The sequence below is a fragment of the Ursus maritimus genome, unplaced genomic scaffold (genome assembly GCF_017311325.1).
Source record: "Ursus maritimus isolate PB19 unplaced genomic scaffold, ASM1731132v1 scaffold_12, whole genome shotgun sequence".
Lineage (NCBI taxonomy): Eukaryota > Metazoa > Chordata > Mammalia > Carnivora > Ursidae > Ursus > Ursus maritimus.
This window is the reverse complement of record NW_024423564.1, coordinates 61,672,272-61,692,024: the sequence shown is the minus strand read 5'-3', so window position 1 is coordinate 61,692,024 and position 19,753 is coordinate 61,672,272. Positions and strand designations below refer to the sequence as shown.

Genomic DNA, 19,753 nt, shown 5'->3' with positions numbered 1-19,753 from the left:
TTTCATTTCTTCCCCCCTCCCTCCCTTCCTTCCTTCCTTTTTAAAGATTTTATTTATTTATTTGAGACAGTGAGAGAGAGAGAGCATGAGCAGGGGGGGAGAGGGAGAAGCAGGCTCTCCACTAAGTAAGGAGCCCGACCCCATGGCTGATCCCAGGACTCTGGGATCATAACCTGAGCTGAAGGCAGATGCCCAACTGACTGAGCCACCCAGGTGCCCCTTCCTTTATGTTTTTAAGTCTGTAGACTTTTTCCATCCTTTCTGTTGTTATCTTAGTCAACTCTCACTTGGACTGTTTCAGAATTATTTGGCCTCACTGCCTCTAGCCTGTTCCTTCATTCATTCTCCATATTGCATCTAGAATGACCTAAAATCAGGTCTTCTTATTCCAATCTCTCTCTCTTTTTAAAAAGATTTTATTTATTTATTTATTTATTTATTTATTTATTTATTTATTTATTTAAGAGAGAGAGAGTGAGAGAGAGCCCAATGTGGTAGTCGATCCCAAGACCCTGGGATCATGACCTGAGCGGAAGGCAGGTGCCCAACTGACTGAGCCAGCCAGAGCACCCTCCAGTCGTTCTCTTTTTTAAAAAATAGGGCTTTATTTTTCAAAGCAGTTTTAGGTTTACAGCAGAATTGAGCAGAAAGTAGAGTTCCCATATGCTCCCTGCCCCCACACATACCCAGCCTCACTCACTATCAGCAGTCTGCACCAGAATGGGGCATTTGTTATAATCAATGAACCTACACTGATATATCATTATCACTCAAAGTCCATAGTTCACATTAGGGTTCACTCTTGGTGTTGTATATTCTAGGTTTGGACAAATGTATAATGACATGTATCCATTATAGTATCATATGGAATAGTTTCACTGCCCTAAAAATCCTCTGAGCTCTTCCTATTCATCCCTCCCTTCCCTCAGCCCCTGACAACCACTGATCTTTTTATTGTCTCCATAGTTTTTCCTTTTCCAGAATGTCATATAGTTGGAATTATATAGTATGTAGGCTTTTCAGATTAGCTTCTTCACTTAGTAACATGAATTTAAAATTCCTCCGTGTCTTTTCATGGCTTGATAGTTCACATCTTTTTGGTACTGAATAATATTCCATTGTTTGTATTACCACAGTTTATTTATTTGCCTAGTAAAGACATTTTGGTTGCTTACAAGTTTTGGCAATTATTTAAAATTACTATAAATATCCCTGTGTGGGTTTTGTGTGGACATAAGTTTTCAACTCATTTGCATAAATACCAAGGAGCACAATTGCTGGATCATACGTTAAGAGGATGTTTAGTTTTACAAGAAACTGCCAAACTGTCTTCCAAAATGGCTGTACCATTTTGCATTGCCACCAGCAATGAATGAGACTTCCTGTTGCTCCACATCCTTGTAAGCATTTGCTGTTGTCATTATTTGGATTTTGACCATTCTAATGGGTGTGTAGCAGTATCTCCTTTGTTTTTTTTTTCCCCAGTCTCTCTCTCTTTTTTTTTAAGATTATTTATTTATTTGAGAGAGAGAGAGAGAGCGAGAGCAAGAGAGAGAAAGAGAGAGCGAGCAAGTGGGGGAGGGGCAGAGGCAGAGGGAGAAGCCGGCTCTCCACTTCAGTGAGAGCAGGGAGCCCGAGCAGGGAGCCCGATGCAGGGCTTATCCTGAGACTCCGGGATCATGACCCTAACTGAAGATAGACCCTTAACTGACTGAGCCTCCCAGGCGCCCCCAGTCTCTTTAAAAAAAAGAAAAATCCATTGTCTTTAGCATAAAGCCCAGACATCACAGGAAGGCATATAAGGTCCCTTTTGAGTTGGCTCTAGAACCAGACTGTCTGAAATTTCAGCTTCACTACTTAATTAGCTATGTGTCCTTGGGCAAATTACTTAATATCTCTGTACCCAAATTTTCTTTCTTTTTTTTTTTTAGATTTTATTTATTTATTTGTCAGAGAGCGAGAGCGAGAGCGAGCACAAGCAGGGGGAGTGGCAGGCAGAGGGAGAAGCAGGCTCCCTACTGAGTAAGGAGCCTGATGTGGGACTCAGTCCCGGGACCCTGGGATCATGACCTGAGCCAAAGGCAGACACCTAACCAGCTGAGCCACCTAGGCGTCCCTGTACCCTAGTTTTCTTATTGTAAAGTGATGATGATAATATACCTACCTCTTAGGATTGTTGTGAGGATTAAATAAGTTAATACATGTGAAGTGCTTAGCATGATGCAGAACACAGTAAGTGCCCAATAAGTGTTAGCAGTTATCATCATTTGGTCCTAAGTTACTCTTCTGTCCCTATCACTTGCCGAATCTTATTTGGGCTTCAACCTCTGCAACATAAAATTGTTTATAGTACCTAGATTGAGCCATATTCTCTCGCTTCTAGGCCTTTGCCCTAGAATTTTTTTTCTCTCACTTGGCTAACTCCTACTCGTTCTTAAAAACTCAATTTATTTTATTTTTTTTTAAGAGGGCACTATTTTATTTTATTTATTTATTTGTTTAAGATTTTATTTATTTATTTGACAGAGAGAGAGAGACAGCCAGAGAGAGAGGGAACACAAGCAGGGGGAGTGGGAGAGGAAGAAGCAGGCTCCCAGCGGAGGAGCCTGATGCAGGGCTTGATCCCAGAACTCTGGGCTCACGCCTGGAGCCTAAGGCAGACGCTTAACAACTGAGCCACCCAGGCGCCCCTTAAAGACTTAATTTAAATATCAGTTCCTCTGGGAAGCCTTTCTCATCCTCCTTCTGAGGCTAGGTAGTTTTCTCTCCCAAATTGTTATGTACTTAAGGATACTATAGTATAAATGCCTGTTTTCCATTGGACTGGAAGCTCCCTGAGTGCAAGGACTGTATATTCTTTATTATCAGAGTCCAGGAGCATGATAGGTATTCAGTATATTTTTGTTTAAATTAATTGATAAATGAATTGCAGTGCTCTGTTGTGAGGAAAATCTAACTATATTTGCTTCTATTTATTATCTCCTGTATTTTTAGTTCTTGAAGCCTGGGCTTGAGAATTCAAGAGACTACCCCGACTTGGCAAAAGAAGCAGGTAATATAGAAAATTTAGATCTTTGAACATTGGAGTTATTGTGTTGTCTGTCTTGATTGTGGAGCCTTGCAACCATAAAAAGAAGCCTGGGTCAAGGGAGAAGAACCTATACAGACAATTGCCTAGTGATTCATTAGAAAGGAAAAGGGAAAAGAGCTTGGGCATTCTTAGCTAGATATTCAGGGCAAACAGTGGCCTGTGATTTTATGTACTGTCCACCTCTTTGCTGGGACATCAGAGGGCTCTGTGGGAGTCTCCCCCTCACCCCCACAATAATGATATTCTTTCCAATTTTGTGCTTTAGATGTGCAGTGGAACCAGAGATGAGTAAGGACCTTGAGGTTAAGGAGCTTTAAGACTTTGGGATTTAATATATTTATAGTTAGGTATACAGTTAGGACAGAAAATGTTAAGTATCAAAAAGGAGGTATGAAAAAGTAGTAGCTTAGAGGAAGAAATGGTTACTTCTGAATGGTGAGATATGAGATGACTTGATGAAGGATTTGTCATTTGAATTGAACATAGACTATTAGAGGTAGATCTACTCTGGGAAAACTCGGAACTTAATTTTGACTCACCTAAGCAAATACTCCGAGCACTCTTTGATAAAACCCTTTTGTTTTTATAGGCCAGAAGGCTTTAGCTGATGCACAGATCGCTTATTCAGTGGTGGAACAGGCGTGTATTGGCTACGTTTATGGTATGTGATAAACTATATGTTTTAAGAATGTTTCACCTAATCTAACAGCAACTTCATAAACAATGCAGAGGCATTTGTGAATTTTAATCCTCTAAACTCAGAATTCAGAGTCTTATTTCCATCATTCCTAGATTTCCCTTATGTGTCAGCCTAGTTTAATGTATGTTTTTTGCCATTGTTTATTGCCAAAACAGGAGCTAAATTAAAAAACATTGTTCATCTTTAAAAAAAATTACCCATAGTTCTACCACGTAAAGATAATTAGTATTCAGAAGATAATTTTTTGTTCTTTGTTATCTTAAAATTTGTATTTGTTGACTTTTTTGTATCCAATACATTTTTTAAAAGATTTTATTTATTTATTTGACACAGAGAGAGAGAGCACAAGCAGGGGGAACAAGAGAGGGAGAAGCAGGCTCCCCACTGAGCAGGAAGCCCATTCTGGGGCTCAGTCCCAGGACCCTAGGATCACGGCCTGAGCCGAAGGTAGACACTCAACCACTGAGCCACCCAGGCAACTCCAATAAAATTTTTTCATTAAACTTTTTCCTAACTAGGAAAAAGAGTATATAGTAATTGTAAAAAAAAGAAAAAAAAGGAAACACAGAAAAACACAAGAAAAAAGTCACCTGTAATCCCATTGTCCAGTCCAGAAATTATTACCATTAGTTTTTTGATGTTATCCTTCAGTGAATATGAATGCGTGTGAGTATGCATGCACATAGAATTTTTGCTTAAAGAAAATAAGGTCCTGGGGTGCCTGGCTGGCTCAGTCAGAAGAACATACGACTCTTGATCTCTGGGTCGTGAGTTTGACCCCCATGTTGGGTGTAGAGATTACTTAAATAAATAAAACTTGAAAAAAAGAAAAAAAAAAAGAAAAAAAGGGTCCTAGTACTTTTTGGTAACCTACTTTTCTCATTTAGTATAGTCCATATTCCCCATTAAGTCTTCCTTTATATTAACATTTTTTCAATTAAGTTTTTTCTTTTTCTGGAATAGATAAAATATTTACATGGTACAAAAATACCAAAGGTGGATGGTTATATAGTGAAAAGTCTCACTCTTATTCCTGTCTTCCTGTCTCATGGTTCCCTTCCCTTAGATAGCCAGTTTCACTAATTTCTAGTGTATCTTTGCACAGGTGATTTGTATATACACAAGTATGTATGAGTGTGTAAGTTTCCTTTTCCCCTTTCTTTTGTTACACACATGGTAGCATAATAAACACAGTTTTGTATCTTGATTTTTTTTTTCCACTTAGTAGTTCTTGGCTACTGTTCCAAATTATATCATTAAGAGCTTCCTTGGTCTTTTTTTTTTATGATAACATAAAATTCCATTGAATAGATAAATCATATAACCCACTGCCTTTTAGTTGACATTTAGAATGTCCCCCGTCTTTTTACAGCATTTTTAATGATTGCATGATTTCTAGTCTTGGTGATATTGTAATGATATCCTGTTCTTGAACATTTAATTAATTAATTTGACATTTTAAATTACTTCTAATTTCTAGTTATCATAAAAAACTATAATAAGTATTACTGTAGATGGATGTTTGTGCTTATCTGTGATTTTTTTTTTTTTTTTTGAGATTTCAAGGTATCAAGAGAATCCTCAAAGGGATATTTACTAGGTCAAAGAGATGCACAATGTATTTATTGAAAAGAAGGTCCTGAACCTTGCCGTTTTCCCTGAAGACTTCTGGAGAGTCTGTACCTTCAGATGTTCCCATCATAATGCTCTGGCCTGTCTGCCTTGATGGCCATGTTACTTGGGAAAGGGAGTCAAATGTGCATTCGGCTTGGATCACTGTTTTTCTGAAACACCCTGCCATACAGGATCTTTTCAACTTTTTGAAGTTGTAGAACCTTTGTATGAAGAGAAAATCATAGCCTTTTAATCAGTTGATGTAGTTTTAAAGATTTATATCTGAAGTAGAAATGAAACCTTGCTTCCTCTATCATGCAGTCCTAGCCAGATTGAATTGTTTGCTATTACTTGGTCATTTCTCTACTTCCCTACGTCTGTAACATGTAAAGAAAGAACACATATACTGTGTTTTGAGGATTTGTCATATTTGGAGTGTAAATAATGCTTAATGCAAAAACTGTTTCTGAATAAGATGTCAGTAGTTTATTGTTGTGCCTGTGTTATATGCTAGGCAAAGGCACAATACTGAAAAAAAAACCCATAATGTGGTATCATGTTGCATTGCAGCTTCATAAATTCCCATGTTTCAGATATTATAGTTTTTGTTTCTTTTCCCATACAGGTGACTCTACGTGCGGGCAGAGGTCTATCTATCACAGTTTGGGACTGACTGGAATTCCTATAATAAATGTCAACAATAACTGTGCTACTGGTTCTACTGCTTTGTTTATGGCCCGTCAGCTGATTCAGGGTGGTGAGGATCGCTGATTTGTCTAGTGTACTGAAATAGATATGGGGTTATTGCCCCCCCCGTTAGCTCTCCACATGACCGTCAGAGGGATTGCTTTATACTGTATATCTTTTCAAAAAATAACAACTTTATTGAGATCTAATTTATGTACCATAAAATTCACCTTTTGAAACTATACAATTCAGTCTTTTTTAGAGTTGCAGATTTTACACAACCATCACCATGATCTAGTTTTATTTTATTTTATTATTATTTTTTAAAGATTTTATTATTTATTTGACAGAGAGAGAGAATGAGGGGGCACAAGCGGGTGGAGTGGCAGAGGGAGAGGGAGAAGCAGGCTTCCTGCTGAGCAGGGAGACCCGACACAGGGCTCGATCCCAGAACCCTGGGGATCATGACCCGAGCTGAAGGCAGATGCTCAACTGACTGAGCCACCCAGGTGCCCCTCCACTATCTAGTTTTAGAACATTTTTATCACTGCATAAAGAAACCCTAAACCTATTAACAGTCACTCCCCATTTTCCCCTCTCCTAAGTCCCTGGTAACTACTAACATACTTTCTGTCCCTGGATTTACCTATTCTAAACATTAAGTGAGTGGAGTCATATGATATATGGCCTTTCGTGGCTTCTCTCACTTAGCATAATGTGTTTTTTTTAATTTTTAAAAAAGATTTATTTATTTTTTTATTTATTTATGAGCGAGAGTAGAGCGAGAGAGAGCGAGCACGAGCGGGGGTGAAGGGCAGAGGGAGAAGCAGACTCTCTGCTGAGCAGGGAGCCCAATGTGAGGCTCAATTCCAGGACCCTGAGATCATGACCTGAGCTGAAGGCAGACTCTCAACTGACTGTGCCACCCAGGTGCCCCTTAGCATAATGTTTTCACTGTTCATGTTGTAGCATGTATCAATATTTCATTCTTTTTTATGGCCAAATAATATTCAATTGTATGGGTAGACCACATTTTGTTTAAACAGTTATCAATTAATGGGCATTGGATTGTTTCTACTTTTTGGCTATTATGAATAATGCTACCATAAATATTTATGTACATTTTTTGTGGCCATATGTTTTAAGTTCTGTATTTGTGTATTCGGAAATATTCTGTATTTCTGAATATTCCAGGGTCTTTTATTAGCCCCTGTATTCTGTTCTGCTGATCAGTTGTTGATTATTACTCCACTACTCAGTGTTTTAATTGTTGGACCTTTATAATGTCTTATTGTTTGAAAATGCTGGTGTCTTCTGTTCCCCTCACCTTGTTATTTTTCTTTCTTTTTCCCTCCCCTCCCCTCCCCTCCCCTAGTAGGCTCCATGCCCAACATGGAACGCAAGGTGGAGCTTGAACTCAAAACCCTGAGATGAAGACCTGAACTGAGATCAAGAGTTAGGTTCTTAACCAACTGAGCTATCCAGGCACCCCGTTCTTTTCTTTTCTTTTTAAAGAAAAATTTTAGTAATTCCTGTTTTGATGTTCATTTGAATTCTAACATCATTTTCTGGCATCCCCTCCCTCCAGAAATAATTCTGTTAAGATTTTGATTAGGATCCTTTAAAATTTTTTAAAAATTTTATTTAGTGTTTTAAAATTCAAAATTAGCTGTTTATATTTGTTTTTCACTGAACCATATTTCCATATTAAAAAATAAAAAGTTTTGTTACCATATTGGGAATCAAAAGAAGAATTCAATACTTTCCTAATTTTTCCTCTTATCTAGAATCATGTAGGGGCACCTGAGTGGCTCAGTCAGTTAGGTGTCTGCCTTCAGCTCAGGTCATGATCCCAGGGTTCTGGGATTGAGCCCCACGATGAACTCCCTGCTGGGTGGGGAGTCTGCTTCTCCCTCTTCCACTGCCCCTCCCCACAGCCCGTGCTCTCTCTCTCTCTCTGTCTCTCTCTCAAATAAATAAATAAATAAAATCCTTAAAAGAAATAGGATCATGTAAGAATTTTCCCTAATTTTTCGTTTATTAAACATTTTGTAGGATTATAGCGTCTTTTTCCGTTTTATATAAATTACTTTTAGTGTTTACTTATAGTATTTACTAGTAATATAAATTACTTCTAGTATTTTGTTAGGTGTCTAAAAATTTAATTTTTCTAATAATTACATTTTCTTTCAAGGTATGGCAGATTGTGTCTTGGCTCTTGGATTTGAGAAGATGGAGAAGGGATCCATTCAATTAAGTGTGAGTCTTATTTACTGTTATTCTGGAGTTGTTATAATACTGTAAGAAAACTTTACCCATTTGACTACTATGACTAGAACCTGTTAATAAGGGGCGCCTGGGTGGCACAGTGGTTAAGCGTCTGCCTTCGGCTCAGGGCGTGATCCCGGCGTTACAGGATCGAGCCCCACATCAGGCTCCTCCACTATGAGCCTGCTTCTTCCTCTCCCACTCCCCCTGCTTGTGTTCCTTCTCTCGCTGGCTGTCTGTATCTCTGTCAAATAAATAAAAAATCTTTAAAAAAAAAAAAAAGAACCTGTTAATAAGCAACATGAAGCATAACTTGGCATAGTTATTAAATGAGCTGATATCATTCATGATTTGAAAAGTGACATTGCATATGTATGCATAAATTCTGGTATGTTAGAACAGTAAAGAATCATAGAGATGATTTGGTTTAGCTTCTTTACATTGTCAGTGATGGAACTGATGTTCAGAGAGGTCAAATAATTGAATTTGAGGTGACTTACCTATTTAATTTGAGAGTCATTAATTCAGAAATTAATTCCATGTAACAAATTGAAGAGGATTACTAAAGTATGGGACTTCTGATTCTGGTAATGGGAAGCCAGGTTATTTGAACCTGTTCTCCTACTGATGACAGCTAAAATATTTGAATAGAATATAAACAAAAAATCCTAAAGGCATTGAAGTGTTAAAGAGAGAAGAGGAATTGCAGGAAAATGCCAGAGAATTAATTAAGATCAGTGTTTGAAGCTGCTTTTGCTTGAATGCCTTTCATCAGGAAGCTGTGAGATTCAATTTTGATGGCCCCCTAGAATGAAGAGGAAAGTGGTCAAAATTCAGGTCCTCCTATGATCAGAAGTTTAATAACCACTCCCCATAATAAAATGGGGGCTCTGTGGAGATAAACCCTTTGGGTAAGTGTGAACCCAAAGGAAAACTGTCCTCCTCCCTATGTCCTCTTTTCCCCACTTTCATGAAATTACAAGGAGAGTTGACTTGGCACTGAGCAGGACAAGGGAGAAAAAAAGAGAAGGAAAGAAATCCCCCAGAAAATTCTTTCATTGATAATTCATAAACCACAAGCTATTCCTCATTGAGATTGCTACCAAAATTCTCATTACAGGGCAGTCAAAGAAACCTCAAACCTTGAATTGAGTCTAAATTGGTTCCAGAATGATAGTTACCTAGACACTTAACAGACATAAATGTGAATTTGCTTTTGGAAGAAAGCGTTTTCTTTTGGAGGCTTTGAGAACTCTTCAAGTAATTTTCTAAGACGTGCAGTCAGAGGTAACCAGGCATTAAAGAAACAGGGCACCATAACTGAGAACCAGGATAAAGAAGGTACAGTAAAAAGTGATCTCTGAAGACCTCAGAAACTGGATTTATTGAACACAGATTTAGGCACACTTACCACGTTTGAAGAAATAAAAGACAAGCTTGGAAATATCCCAAGGGCATAGGAAACTGTGAAAAAGGACATTATAGGCATGAAAAAATAGAGTTTATAGAAAAGAAAAATAAAATAATTAAAATCAAGAAATCAGAAGATAGGTTTGATAGATTACATATAACTAAAAATGGAATTAGTGAAACTGGACTAGATTATAAATAATTATTTAGAATACACTCTAAAAATATTCTTATCTTTTAGAAAAAAGATGAAAAATTGGCAGGAAGTTAAAATAAATGGAGGATAGTGTGATAAGATATAACTGTGTTTAATTGAATTAATGGAGAAGTAGTGGTGAGAGAGAAAATAAGGCAAAAGCATTTTATTTATCTTCTCCAAAAACCAGCCTTGAGTTTCACTGATCTTTGCTGTTTGCTTTTTACTCTCTCATTTATTTCCACTCTTATCTTTGTTATTTTCTTCTCTCTACTAACTTTGGGCCTAACTTTGTTTGTTTGTCTTTTTCTTGTTCTTTGATGTGTAAAGTTAAATGTTTTTTTTTTGTTTGTTTGTTTGTTTTTGTGTGTTTTTTATTGAGATCTTTCTTGTTTCTCAGTGTAGGAGTTTATCACTATGAACTTCCCTCTTAGAACTGCTTTTGAGGCATCCTATAAATTTTGGTGTGTTGTATTTCCATTTTCATTCATCTTAAGATATTTTTTGATTTCTTTTTTTATTTCTTTGACCCATTGGTTGTTCAGTAGTGTGTTGTTTAATTTCCACATATTTGAATTTTCTAGCTTTCTTCTTGTAGTTGATTTCTAGTTTTATACCATTGTGGTTGGAAAAGATGCTTGACAATTTCAGTCTTCCTAAATTTTTAAGATTTGTTTTATGGCCTACCACATCATTTATTCTGGAGAATGGTCCATGTGTACCATAGAAAAATGTATATTCTATTGCTTTTGGGTGGAGTGTTCTGTATATGTCTGTTAAGTCCATCTGGTCCAATGTTTCCTTATTGATTTTCTGTCTGAATAATCTATCTATTGAAGAAAGTAGGGTATTAAAGTTCTCTATACTATTATTGCTGTCTGTTTCTCCCTTTAGGTCTGTTGACGTTTGGTTTATATATTTGGGTGCTCCTGTGTTAGGTGCATGAATAATTATGAATGTTATGTCATCTTGTTGGATTGACCCCTTTATCATTCGATGGCTGGTTTTGAGGTTTTAAACCTGACTTAAAATAATAAGACTAAACATAATTATACTTTAATATGTATATCAACATGTGAATGTAGAGGAGAGCCAAATAATGAAGTGTTATTCTTTAGATTGAATATTTGAATCTTATGTGTAACAAATAGAAGTGGGTTTTAGTTTATCCTCTATGATGACCTTTGTCTATTATAGTCTTTGTCTTAAAATCTGTTTTACCTAACTATAGCAATTTCAGCTTTCTTCTGGTTTTCATTTGCATAGACTGTCTTTTTCCATCCCTTTACTTTTTTTTTTTTTTTTTAAGATTTTACTTTTATTTGAGACAGAGAGAGAGAGAGACAGAGCACAAGCAGAGGGAGTGGCAGGCAGAGGGAGCAGCAGCCTCCTTACTGAGCAAGGAGCCCGATGTGGGACTCGATCCTAGGATCCTGGGATCATTGAGCTAAAGGCAGAGGCTTAACCGACTGAGCCACCCAGGCATCCCTCTGTCCCTTTACTTTTAATCTGTGTGTCTTTGCATCTGAAGTGAGTCTCTTATAGGCAGCATATGGATGGGTCTTGTTTTTTTATCCATTTAGCCATTCTGTCTCTTGATTGGAGAATTTAGTTCATTTACATTTAATGTAATTCTTAATAGGTTTGGACTTATTGCCATTTTGTTAATTGTTTTCTGGCTGTTTCATAGGGCAGAGGCATTATTTGAAGAGATAATGGCTACTAATTTTCTTGAACTGGCAAAGGACAGTAATCTGCAGATTGAAAAATCCCAGTGAATCCAAATTAGGATAAATAAAAAGAAACCCCACAGTGAAACCACAAAACAAAATAAAACAAAAAACAAAACAAAAGCAAAGGGAATAGTGGGGTGAGTATTAGTATTGTCTTTTTTTTTTAATTTTTTAAGATTTATTTATTTGAAAGAGAGAGAACATGAGCAGGAGGGGCAGAGGGAGAGGAAGAGGGAGAGGGAGAGAGAATCCCAAGCAGACTCCACACTGAGCATGGAGCCTGGCACGGGGCTGGATCTCACAACTCTGAGATCATGACCTGAGCTGAAACCAAGAGTTGGATACTCAACCAACTTTGCCACCCAGGTGCCCCTAGTATTGTCTTTATATGAAAAATATCACTAGAGGGGCGCCTGGGTGGCGCAGTCGTTAAGCATCTGCCTTCAGCTCAGGGCGTGATCCCGGCGTTCTGGGATCGAGCCCCACATCGGGCTCTTCTGCTGGGAGCCTGCTTCTTCCTCTCCCACTCCCCCTGCTTGTGTTCCCTGTCTCTCTGGCTGTCTCTCTCTGTCAAATAAATAAATAAAATCTTTAAAAAAAAAAAAAAGAAAAAAAAGAAAAATATCACTAGAACAGAAGGTTGTAGATATTTGTTTTGTTTTTCAATGGATATTGAGTTTTGGGCTAATGTCACCTTTAGAATAGTCTTACATTCTGTTTGTAAAAAAGCAATTTAAAAAATTTTTTTTATTTAAAGTAATCTCTATGCCCAATGTGGGGCTTGAACTCACAACTCTAAGATCGAGAGTCACATGCCCCACTAAACCAGCCAGGTGCCCCAGTTTTTAAAACTTTTCAAAGCAGTTTTAAAGCAATTGTAAGCAAATTTTAAAGCAATTTTTGACAATTTAGAGATTGAGGGCCTCTGAGTTTGATTATCAACATGATTTTAAAGATTTCTATCTTAGTTTAATCCTATTTTCTTCATTTTAAAAGTAATCTTCATTTTAGTAATAGTCATTTAGTAATGATTCCTACTTTTTAGTTTTGTTTCTCTAGTGGCAACTAGGCACTTTCTAATATATATGTATTTTTTTCAAGGGGAATTGCTTCTTAAATTATATACTTGATGACTTTAAAATATGAATATGTAGGAATTGATCTCTGGTAAATACAGATTTTTCTATAGAAGGCACTAAAATATAAAACTAGAATCATTGTGTGTGTGTTGTGTGTGTGTTTTTAAAGATTTATTTATTTATTTTAGACGGGTGCAGGGGAAAAGGGAGAGGGAGTGAGAATCTCAAGCAGCCTCTACACTGAGCCAGGAGCCCAATGTGGGGCTTGATCCCATGACCCCAAGGTCATGACCTGAGTTGAAACCAAGAGTCGGATGCTCAGCTACTGCACCACCCAGGCGCCTCCCCCACCTTTTTAAAAAAGTTTTATTCATTTAAGTAATCCCTATACCCAATGTGGGGCTCAAACTCATGACCTCAAGAACAAGAGTCGCATGCTTTTCTGACTGAGCCAGCCAGGTGCCCCTAAAACTAGAATCATTGTTAGAAAATGAGTTGAAGATAACTTTTAGCCTATTCATCTAAGAGTATACTATTATTTAGCTTATGAGGTCAATATGATTCAGTTCTCTCTGTTCAAACATTAAGGGACCTCTACATCAAATTAAATTAAATACATGTGATAGTATCTCTTAGTAATCGTGAGAGTGTCTGGCACATAATAGGCATTCAGATCAACAAGAGCTGTTTCCCTTTTTCCCTTAGAGAACTTTTAAAGAAAGTGGGAAATGTTAGGTTGAGTCTTAAAAACAATAAGAGATAATAATTACATGAAATTATTATATAATGAGTAAGGATAATTATAATAATAAAACAAAGATAATTAAATATAGGGAAAAGTGAGATCTTTCTGGGTATGGGAGAAAACATCATGAGCCAAATCACAGATGTTGGAATGAACATAATATGGTATATTCAGGGGCACCTGGCTGGCTTAGTCGGTAGAGCCTGTTATTCTTGATCTCAGGGTTGTGAGTTCATGCCCCACATCGGGCATGGAGCCTACTAAAAAAAAAAAAAAAAAAAGATAATATGTTTAGGGGATAGTTTGAAAAATGGGATTGGAGGGTGGCAGCTGGAGAAGAGTACAAAATAAGATTATTAGGTGAGTCCCTAATGGGAGTACCTAACATTTATGACACATGAAAAAAAATTGTTTTCCTTGAGTAGTGAATGATAAATACCTTGATAACTTTTATTTGAAAATTATTAAAAACCACATCTAGGTCTGGAGTTTTCTTTATGGGAAGGTTTTTAACCTTTTAAGATCAGTAGTTCAGTTCCTTCAGTAAATATATTACTATTTATGTTATTACTATTATTATTATTTTGATTGAGCTTTGATAATACTCTTTAAGGAATTTGTCCATTTCATATAAGTTGTTGAATTTATTGACAAAAAGTTGATCATATTATTCCCATAGTATACCTTTAAAGTAGGATCTTTGGACATGTTATTCCTGTGATGTTGTTAATCTGTCTTCTCTCTTTTTCCCATGATCAGTAAAATAAAAGGGTTTACCAGTTTTATTGATCTTGTTGGAGTACCAGCTTTTATTTTCATTGATTTTTCTCTATTTTTTCTCTTTTCTATTTCATTCTGCTACTTTCTATTCATTCTATTTCATTCTGTTCATTTTTTAGTTAGATCAGCTATGATCCTTAATATTTCCTTTTTCTTACATTGGATTTAACTTGCTCTTTATTTTCATAGTCTATTAAGTTGGAAGCTTAGGTCATTGCTTTTAAATCTGTCCTTTTTACAAACGTAGATATTCGATGCTGTAGATTCTTTTAAAACACTGCTTGAGCAGGGGCGCCTGGGTGGCACAGTCAGTTAAGCTCCCAACTCTTGTTTTCAGCTCAAGTCATGATCTCAGGGCCATGGGATTGAACCCTGTGTCAGGGTCTGCACTCAGTACGGAGTCTCTTAAGATTTTCTCTTCCTCTCCCTGTGCCCCTCCCTGCACCATGCTCTCTCGCTCTAAAACATGAAATAAATCTTTAAACAAACAAACAAAAAACACTCTTAAGCAGCATACCAACATTTTCTTATGTCAAGCTTTTATTTTCATTTATTTTAAATTATTTTAAAATTTCCAAAAAAAGGGTTGCCTGGGTGCCTCAGTAGCTTAAGTATCTGCCTTCGGCTCAGGTCATAATCTTGGGTTCCTGGGAATGAGCCTTGTGTTGGGCTCCCTGCTCACTGCTTCTCCTGCCTTTGCTCCTCCCCACTGCTTGTGCTTTCTCTCTCTCTCTCTCTCAAATAAATAAATAAATAAATAAATAAATAAATAAATTAATTAATTAAAAAAATCTTAAAAAAAAAATCCCAAAAGAAAGAAAAAAGAAAGAGAGGTAAACCAGAAAACAGACTCTTATCTATAGAGAACAAACTGATGGTTACCAGAGGGGAGCTGGGTGTGGAGGATGGGTTTAATGGGTGATGGATATTAAGGAGGGCACTTATGATGAGCACTGGATGTTGTCTGTAAGTGACTAATCACTGAATTCTACATCTGAAACTAATATTACGCTGTATGTTAACTAACTGGAATCTAAATAAAAACTTGAAAAAAAATTTCCATTGTGATTTTTCTTTCACCCGTGTTGCTTAATTTTTAAGTATTTGGGCATTTTCAGATATCTTTCTGTTATTTGTTTCCATTTTAAATCTCTGTGGTCAGAGAATATGCTTTGTAGGATGTGAATACTTTTTAATTTACTGAGACTTACTTTTTGGCTCAGGATATGGTCTGTTTTGATAAATAGTCTCTGTGCACTTGAAATGAATATGGACTCTGATGTTATTGGGTAGATTGTTCTATAAATGCTAAATCACATTGATTGTTAATATTGATCAAGTCTTCTATATCCTTATTGATATTTCTGTCTGCTTGTTCTATCAGTTATTGAGGGGGGTATTAAGATCCACTAAATCTGTGGGTTTGTCTATGTTTTTCAGTTCTATCAGTTTTTGTTGCATGTATTTTGAAGCTCTGATATTAGGCATAGTAACATTTAGGATTGTTAGGTACTTGATAACTTGACCCTTTCATCATTGTGGGATAACCCTCTTCTATCCCTTGTAGTGTTCCTTGATCTTAGATCTCTTTTGTCTGATATTAACATAGACATTTCTGCTTTCTGTTGCATAGAATTAGAATAGTATGTCTTTTCCCATCCTTTTGCCTATTTCTGTCTTTATGTTTGAATTAGTTTTTTAAAATTGAGGTATAATTGGCATACACAATTATATTAGTTTCAGGTATACAACATAATGATTCAGTGTTTGCATATATTGTGAAATGATCACCACAAGTCTCGTTAACATTTGTCACCAAACATGGTTATAGATTTTTTTTTTTTTTGAGAGGCAAATGAGCATTTGTTCGGGATTAAAGAATTGCAGTGTGGGGAAGACAGATTCAAGTAAATACCCAAATAGGAGTCCCACTTGTAGGGTGAAAGCAACAGGTTTTTAGAGGAAGAGGAAGAGGGCAATTACCTGAGTTAAATAAAAGGGGAAAAAACGTTTTCTACTTATGTTTACAAGCCAAACTACTCCAGGTTATGCATTAACTGTTGACTTTTTTCCCCAGAAAGTCCATAACCATCAGTCTTATAATCAGGGTGTTTGTTCTTCTGTTGACTTCTCAAGCAATTGCTTAACATAATTACCATTTTGTCCAGAAGGTTTTAGCCAGTTCAAACAAAAGCAAGTAAGGCAGTTTCTCTACAATGCCTGCTCTAACTCTGTTTTAAAATGGTTCTAGTCCTGTCAGTTTTCCACAAGATCATGAGGCAGGTGGACTTATTTTCTTATGATGATAATTTTTAAGACCTTTTAAGATTTATAGTCTTAGCAGTTTTTGAATATGCAATACAGTATTATTTTTTTTTTTTTTAAAGATTTTATTTATTTATTTGACAGAGATAGAGACAGCCAGAGAGAGAGGGAACACAAGCAGGGGGAGTGGGAGAGGAAGAAGCAGGCTCATAGCAGAGGAGCCTGATGTGGGGCTCGATCCCGGAAAGCCGGGATCACGCCCTGAGCCGAAGGCAGGCACTCAACCGCTGTGCCACCCAGGCGCCCCAATGCAATACAGTATTATTGACTATAGTCACCATGCTGTACATTACATCTCCACGACTTTTTTAAAAGATTTTATTTTTAAGTAACGTCTACACCCAACATGGGGCCCGAACTCACAACCCTGAGATTAAGAGTTGTGTGGTGTACTGACTGAGCTAGCCAGGCACTGCCTCATGGCTTTTTTATTTTATAACTGGGAGTTTGTACATTTTGACTCCCTTCATCTATTTTGTCTACCTTCTGCCCCCCTGTCTCTGACAACTACTGGTCTGTTTTCCGTATCTATGAGCTTAATTAATTAATTCATTTTTAAAGATTTATTTATTTGAGAGAGAGGAAGCATGCACACGTGTGTGAGTGGTAGGGAGGGGCAGAGGAAGAGGGAGAGACTCAAGCAGACTCCCTGCTGAATGTGGAGCCCAACACAGGGCCCAATCTCATGACCCTGCGATCATGACCTGAACTGAAATCAAGAGTCAGATGCTTAAACCACTGAGCCACCCAGATGCCCCTTATTTATTTTTTTAGATTCCACATATAAATGATATCATATGGTATTTGTCATTGTCTGACTTATTGCACTTAGCATAATGTCTCAAGGTCTACCCATGTTACCATAAATCACAAGATTTCATTCCTCTTCTTATTTTTTTCTAAGTTATCTCTACACACAATATAGGGCTTGAATTCACAACCCTGAGATCATGCTCTACTAACTGAGCCAGCCAGGTGCTCCAAGATTTCATTCTTTTTCATGGCCAAATAATATTCCATTATGTATATATTATATATTATACACACACACACACATGTATGCCCCCTGTATTTTCTTTTTTTTTTTAATTTTTAAAAATTTATTTGAGAGAGAGAGAGAGATAGTGGGGGGAGGGACAGAGGGAGAGGAGAGAGAATCTTAAGCAGACTCCCTGCTCAGCATGGAGCCCACTATGGGACTCGATCTCATGACCCTGAGATCATGACCCGGAGGTCATGACCTGAGCGGAAACCAAGAGTCAGACACTTAACTGACTGTGCCACCCAGGTGCCCCCACCCTGCATTTTCTTTATCCATTCATCCATTGGTGGGCATTTAGATTGTTTCCATATCTTGGCTGTTGTAAATAATGCTTCAGTGAATGACATGGGGATGCATATATTTTTTAGAGTTAGTGTTTTTGTTTTCTTTAGGTAAATACACAGAATTGGAATTGTTGAATCATATGGTAGTTTTTAAAAATTTTTTTGAGAAACTGCCATACTATTTTTCTTAGTGGCTGAGATTTACATGAGCACTGATAGAGCATTAAAGTTCCCTTTTCTCTACATCCTCACCTGTACTTGTTATTTCTCATCTTTTTGATAATAGCCATTCTAACAGGTGTTAGGTGATATTTCACTGTGGTTTTTGAATTAGATTTTTGTAGGCAACATATAGTTGGGTCTTGCTTTTTAGCAATATAGCAAGTTCTGCCTTTTAATTGGGCTTTTTATGTCTTTTCATTTAGTATGGTTATTGATATATAGGGCTTAAATTAGTGGTTAGCTGAAACTGATACCTACTGGCTCATACTAGCTTGCAAGATTTGATAGTGCACATCTCTTCTCATCTTTGCTTTCGGTGATTTAAATTAGTTGTGGTGGGAGCATTTACACAACAAAAATTGGTAAATATGTCAGTTGGGTCTCTTCCACCCTTGTGAGCTTGTTATTAAGCATTTACTAGGACAACACTGGTTTAAATCTACTATTTTGCTACTTGTTTTCTTTTTGTTTAATATTCTCTTTGTTCTTTTTTTCTCTTTGTCTTCTGTGGAGATTTTTTTTTTTTTTTGGTAATTTCACTTTAGTTGTTTTATAAGCTTATTAACTATATCTCTGGTGTTTTGTCTTGCTTTTAGAATTTATAATATATATCCTCTTTTTTCCTTTTTTCAACAAATATCTTTATCATTCTTTTCTCAAGCAGAATATTTTTAGTCTCAAGATATAGTAAATACAATAATTTAACTTTTTGAAAGATGTTTTTATTTTAATCATCTGATGTTTATCATGACAAGTGCACTCCTTAATTCTTATCACCTATTTCACCCATCCCCCCCACAGACCTCCCCTCTGGTAACCATAAGTTTGTTCTCTACAGTTAAGAATCTGTTCCTTGATTTGTCTCTCTCTCTTTTTCCCTTTGCTCCTCTGTTTTGTTTCCTCAATTCCACATGAGTGAAATCCTATGGTTTTTCTCTGACTGACTTATTTCACTTAGGACTATACTTTCTATCTCCATCCATGTCATTGCAAATGGCAATATTTCATTCTTTTTTTTATCACCAAATGATATTCTAGCGTGTGTGTGTGTGTATCAAATTTTCCTTATCTATTCATCAGTCGATGGGCACTTGGGCTCTTTCCATATCTTAGCTATTGTAAACAGTGCCGCTATAAACATAGGGGTGCATGTATCCCTTTGGATTAGTGTTTTTGTATTCTTTGGATAAATTCCCAGTAGTGTTGGATCATAAAGTAGGTTTTATTTTTAACTTTTTGAGAAACTTCCATACTGTTTTCCACAGTGACTGCACCAGTTTGAATTCCCATGCAACAGAGCAAGAGGATTGCTTTTTCTCCACATCCTCACCAACACTTATGGTTTCTTGTGTTTTTGATTTTAGCCATTCTTACAGGTGTGAGGTGGTATCTCATTGTAGTTTTAATTTGCATTTCGCTGATGGTAAGTGGTTGTGATTATCTTCTCATCTGTCTGTTGGCCATCTGTATGTCTTCCTTGGAGAAATGTCTGTTTATGTCTTTTGCCCGTTTTTTAATTGGATTATTTGGTTTTTGGGTGTTGAGTTTTATAAGTTCTTTATATATTTTGGATATTG

At 36.7% G+C, this 19,753-nt stretch overlaps 1 protein-coding gene across 1 annotated transcript in view; it reads left to right on the top strand.

Moving 5' to 3' along the window:
• SCP2 (sterol carrier protein 2) overlaps positions 1-19,753 on the top strand; it is a 116,357-nt gene that overhangs the window by 6,821 nt on the left and 89,783 nt on the right. Inside the window, exons 2-5 of the mRNA XM_008699183.2 lie at positions 2,995-3,052; positions 3,681-3,752; positions 6,031-6,162; positions 8,287-8,351. Coding sequence (XP_008697405.2) covers positions 2,995-3,052; positions 3,681-3,752; positions 6,031-6,162; positions 8,287-8,351 — 327 coding nt within the window. The remainder of the gene's footprint in view (positions 1-2,994; positions 3,053-3,680; positions 3,753-6,030; positions 6,163-8,286; positions 8,352-19,753) is intronic.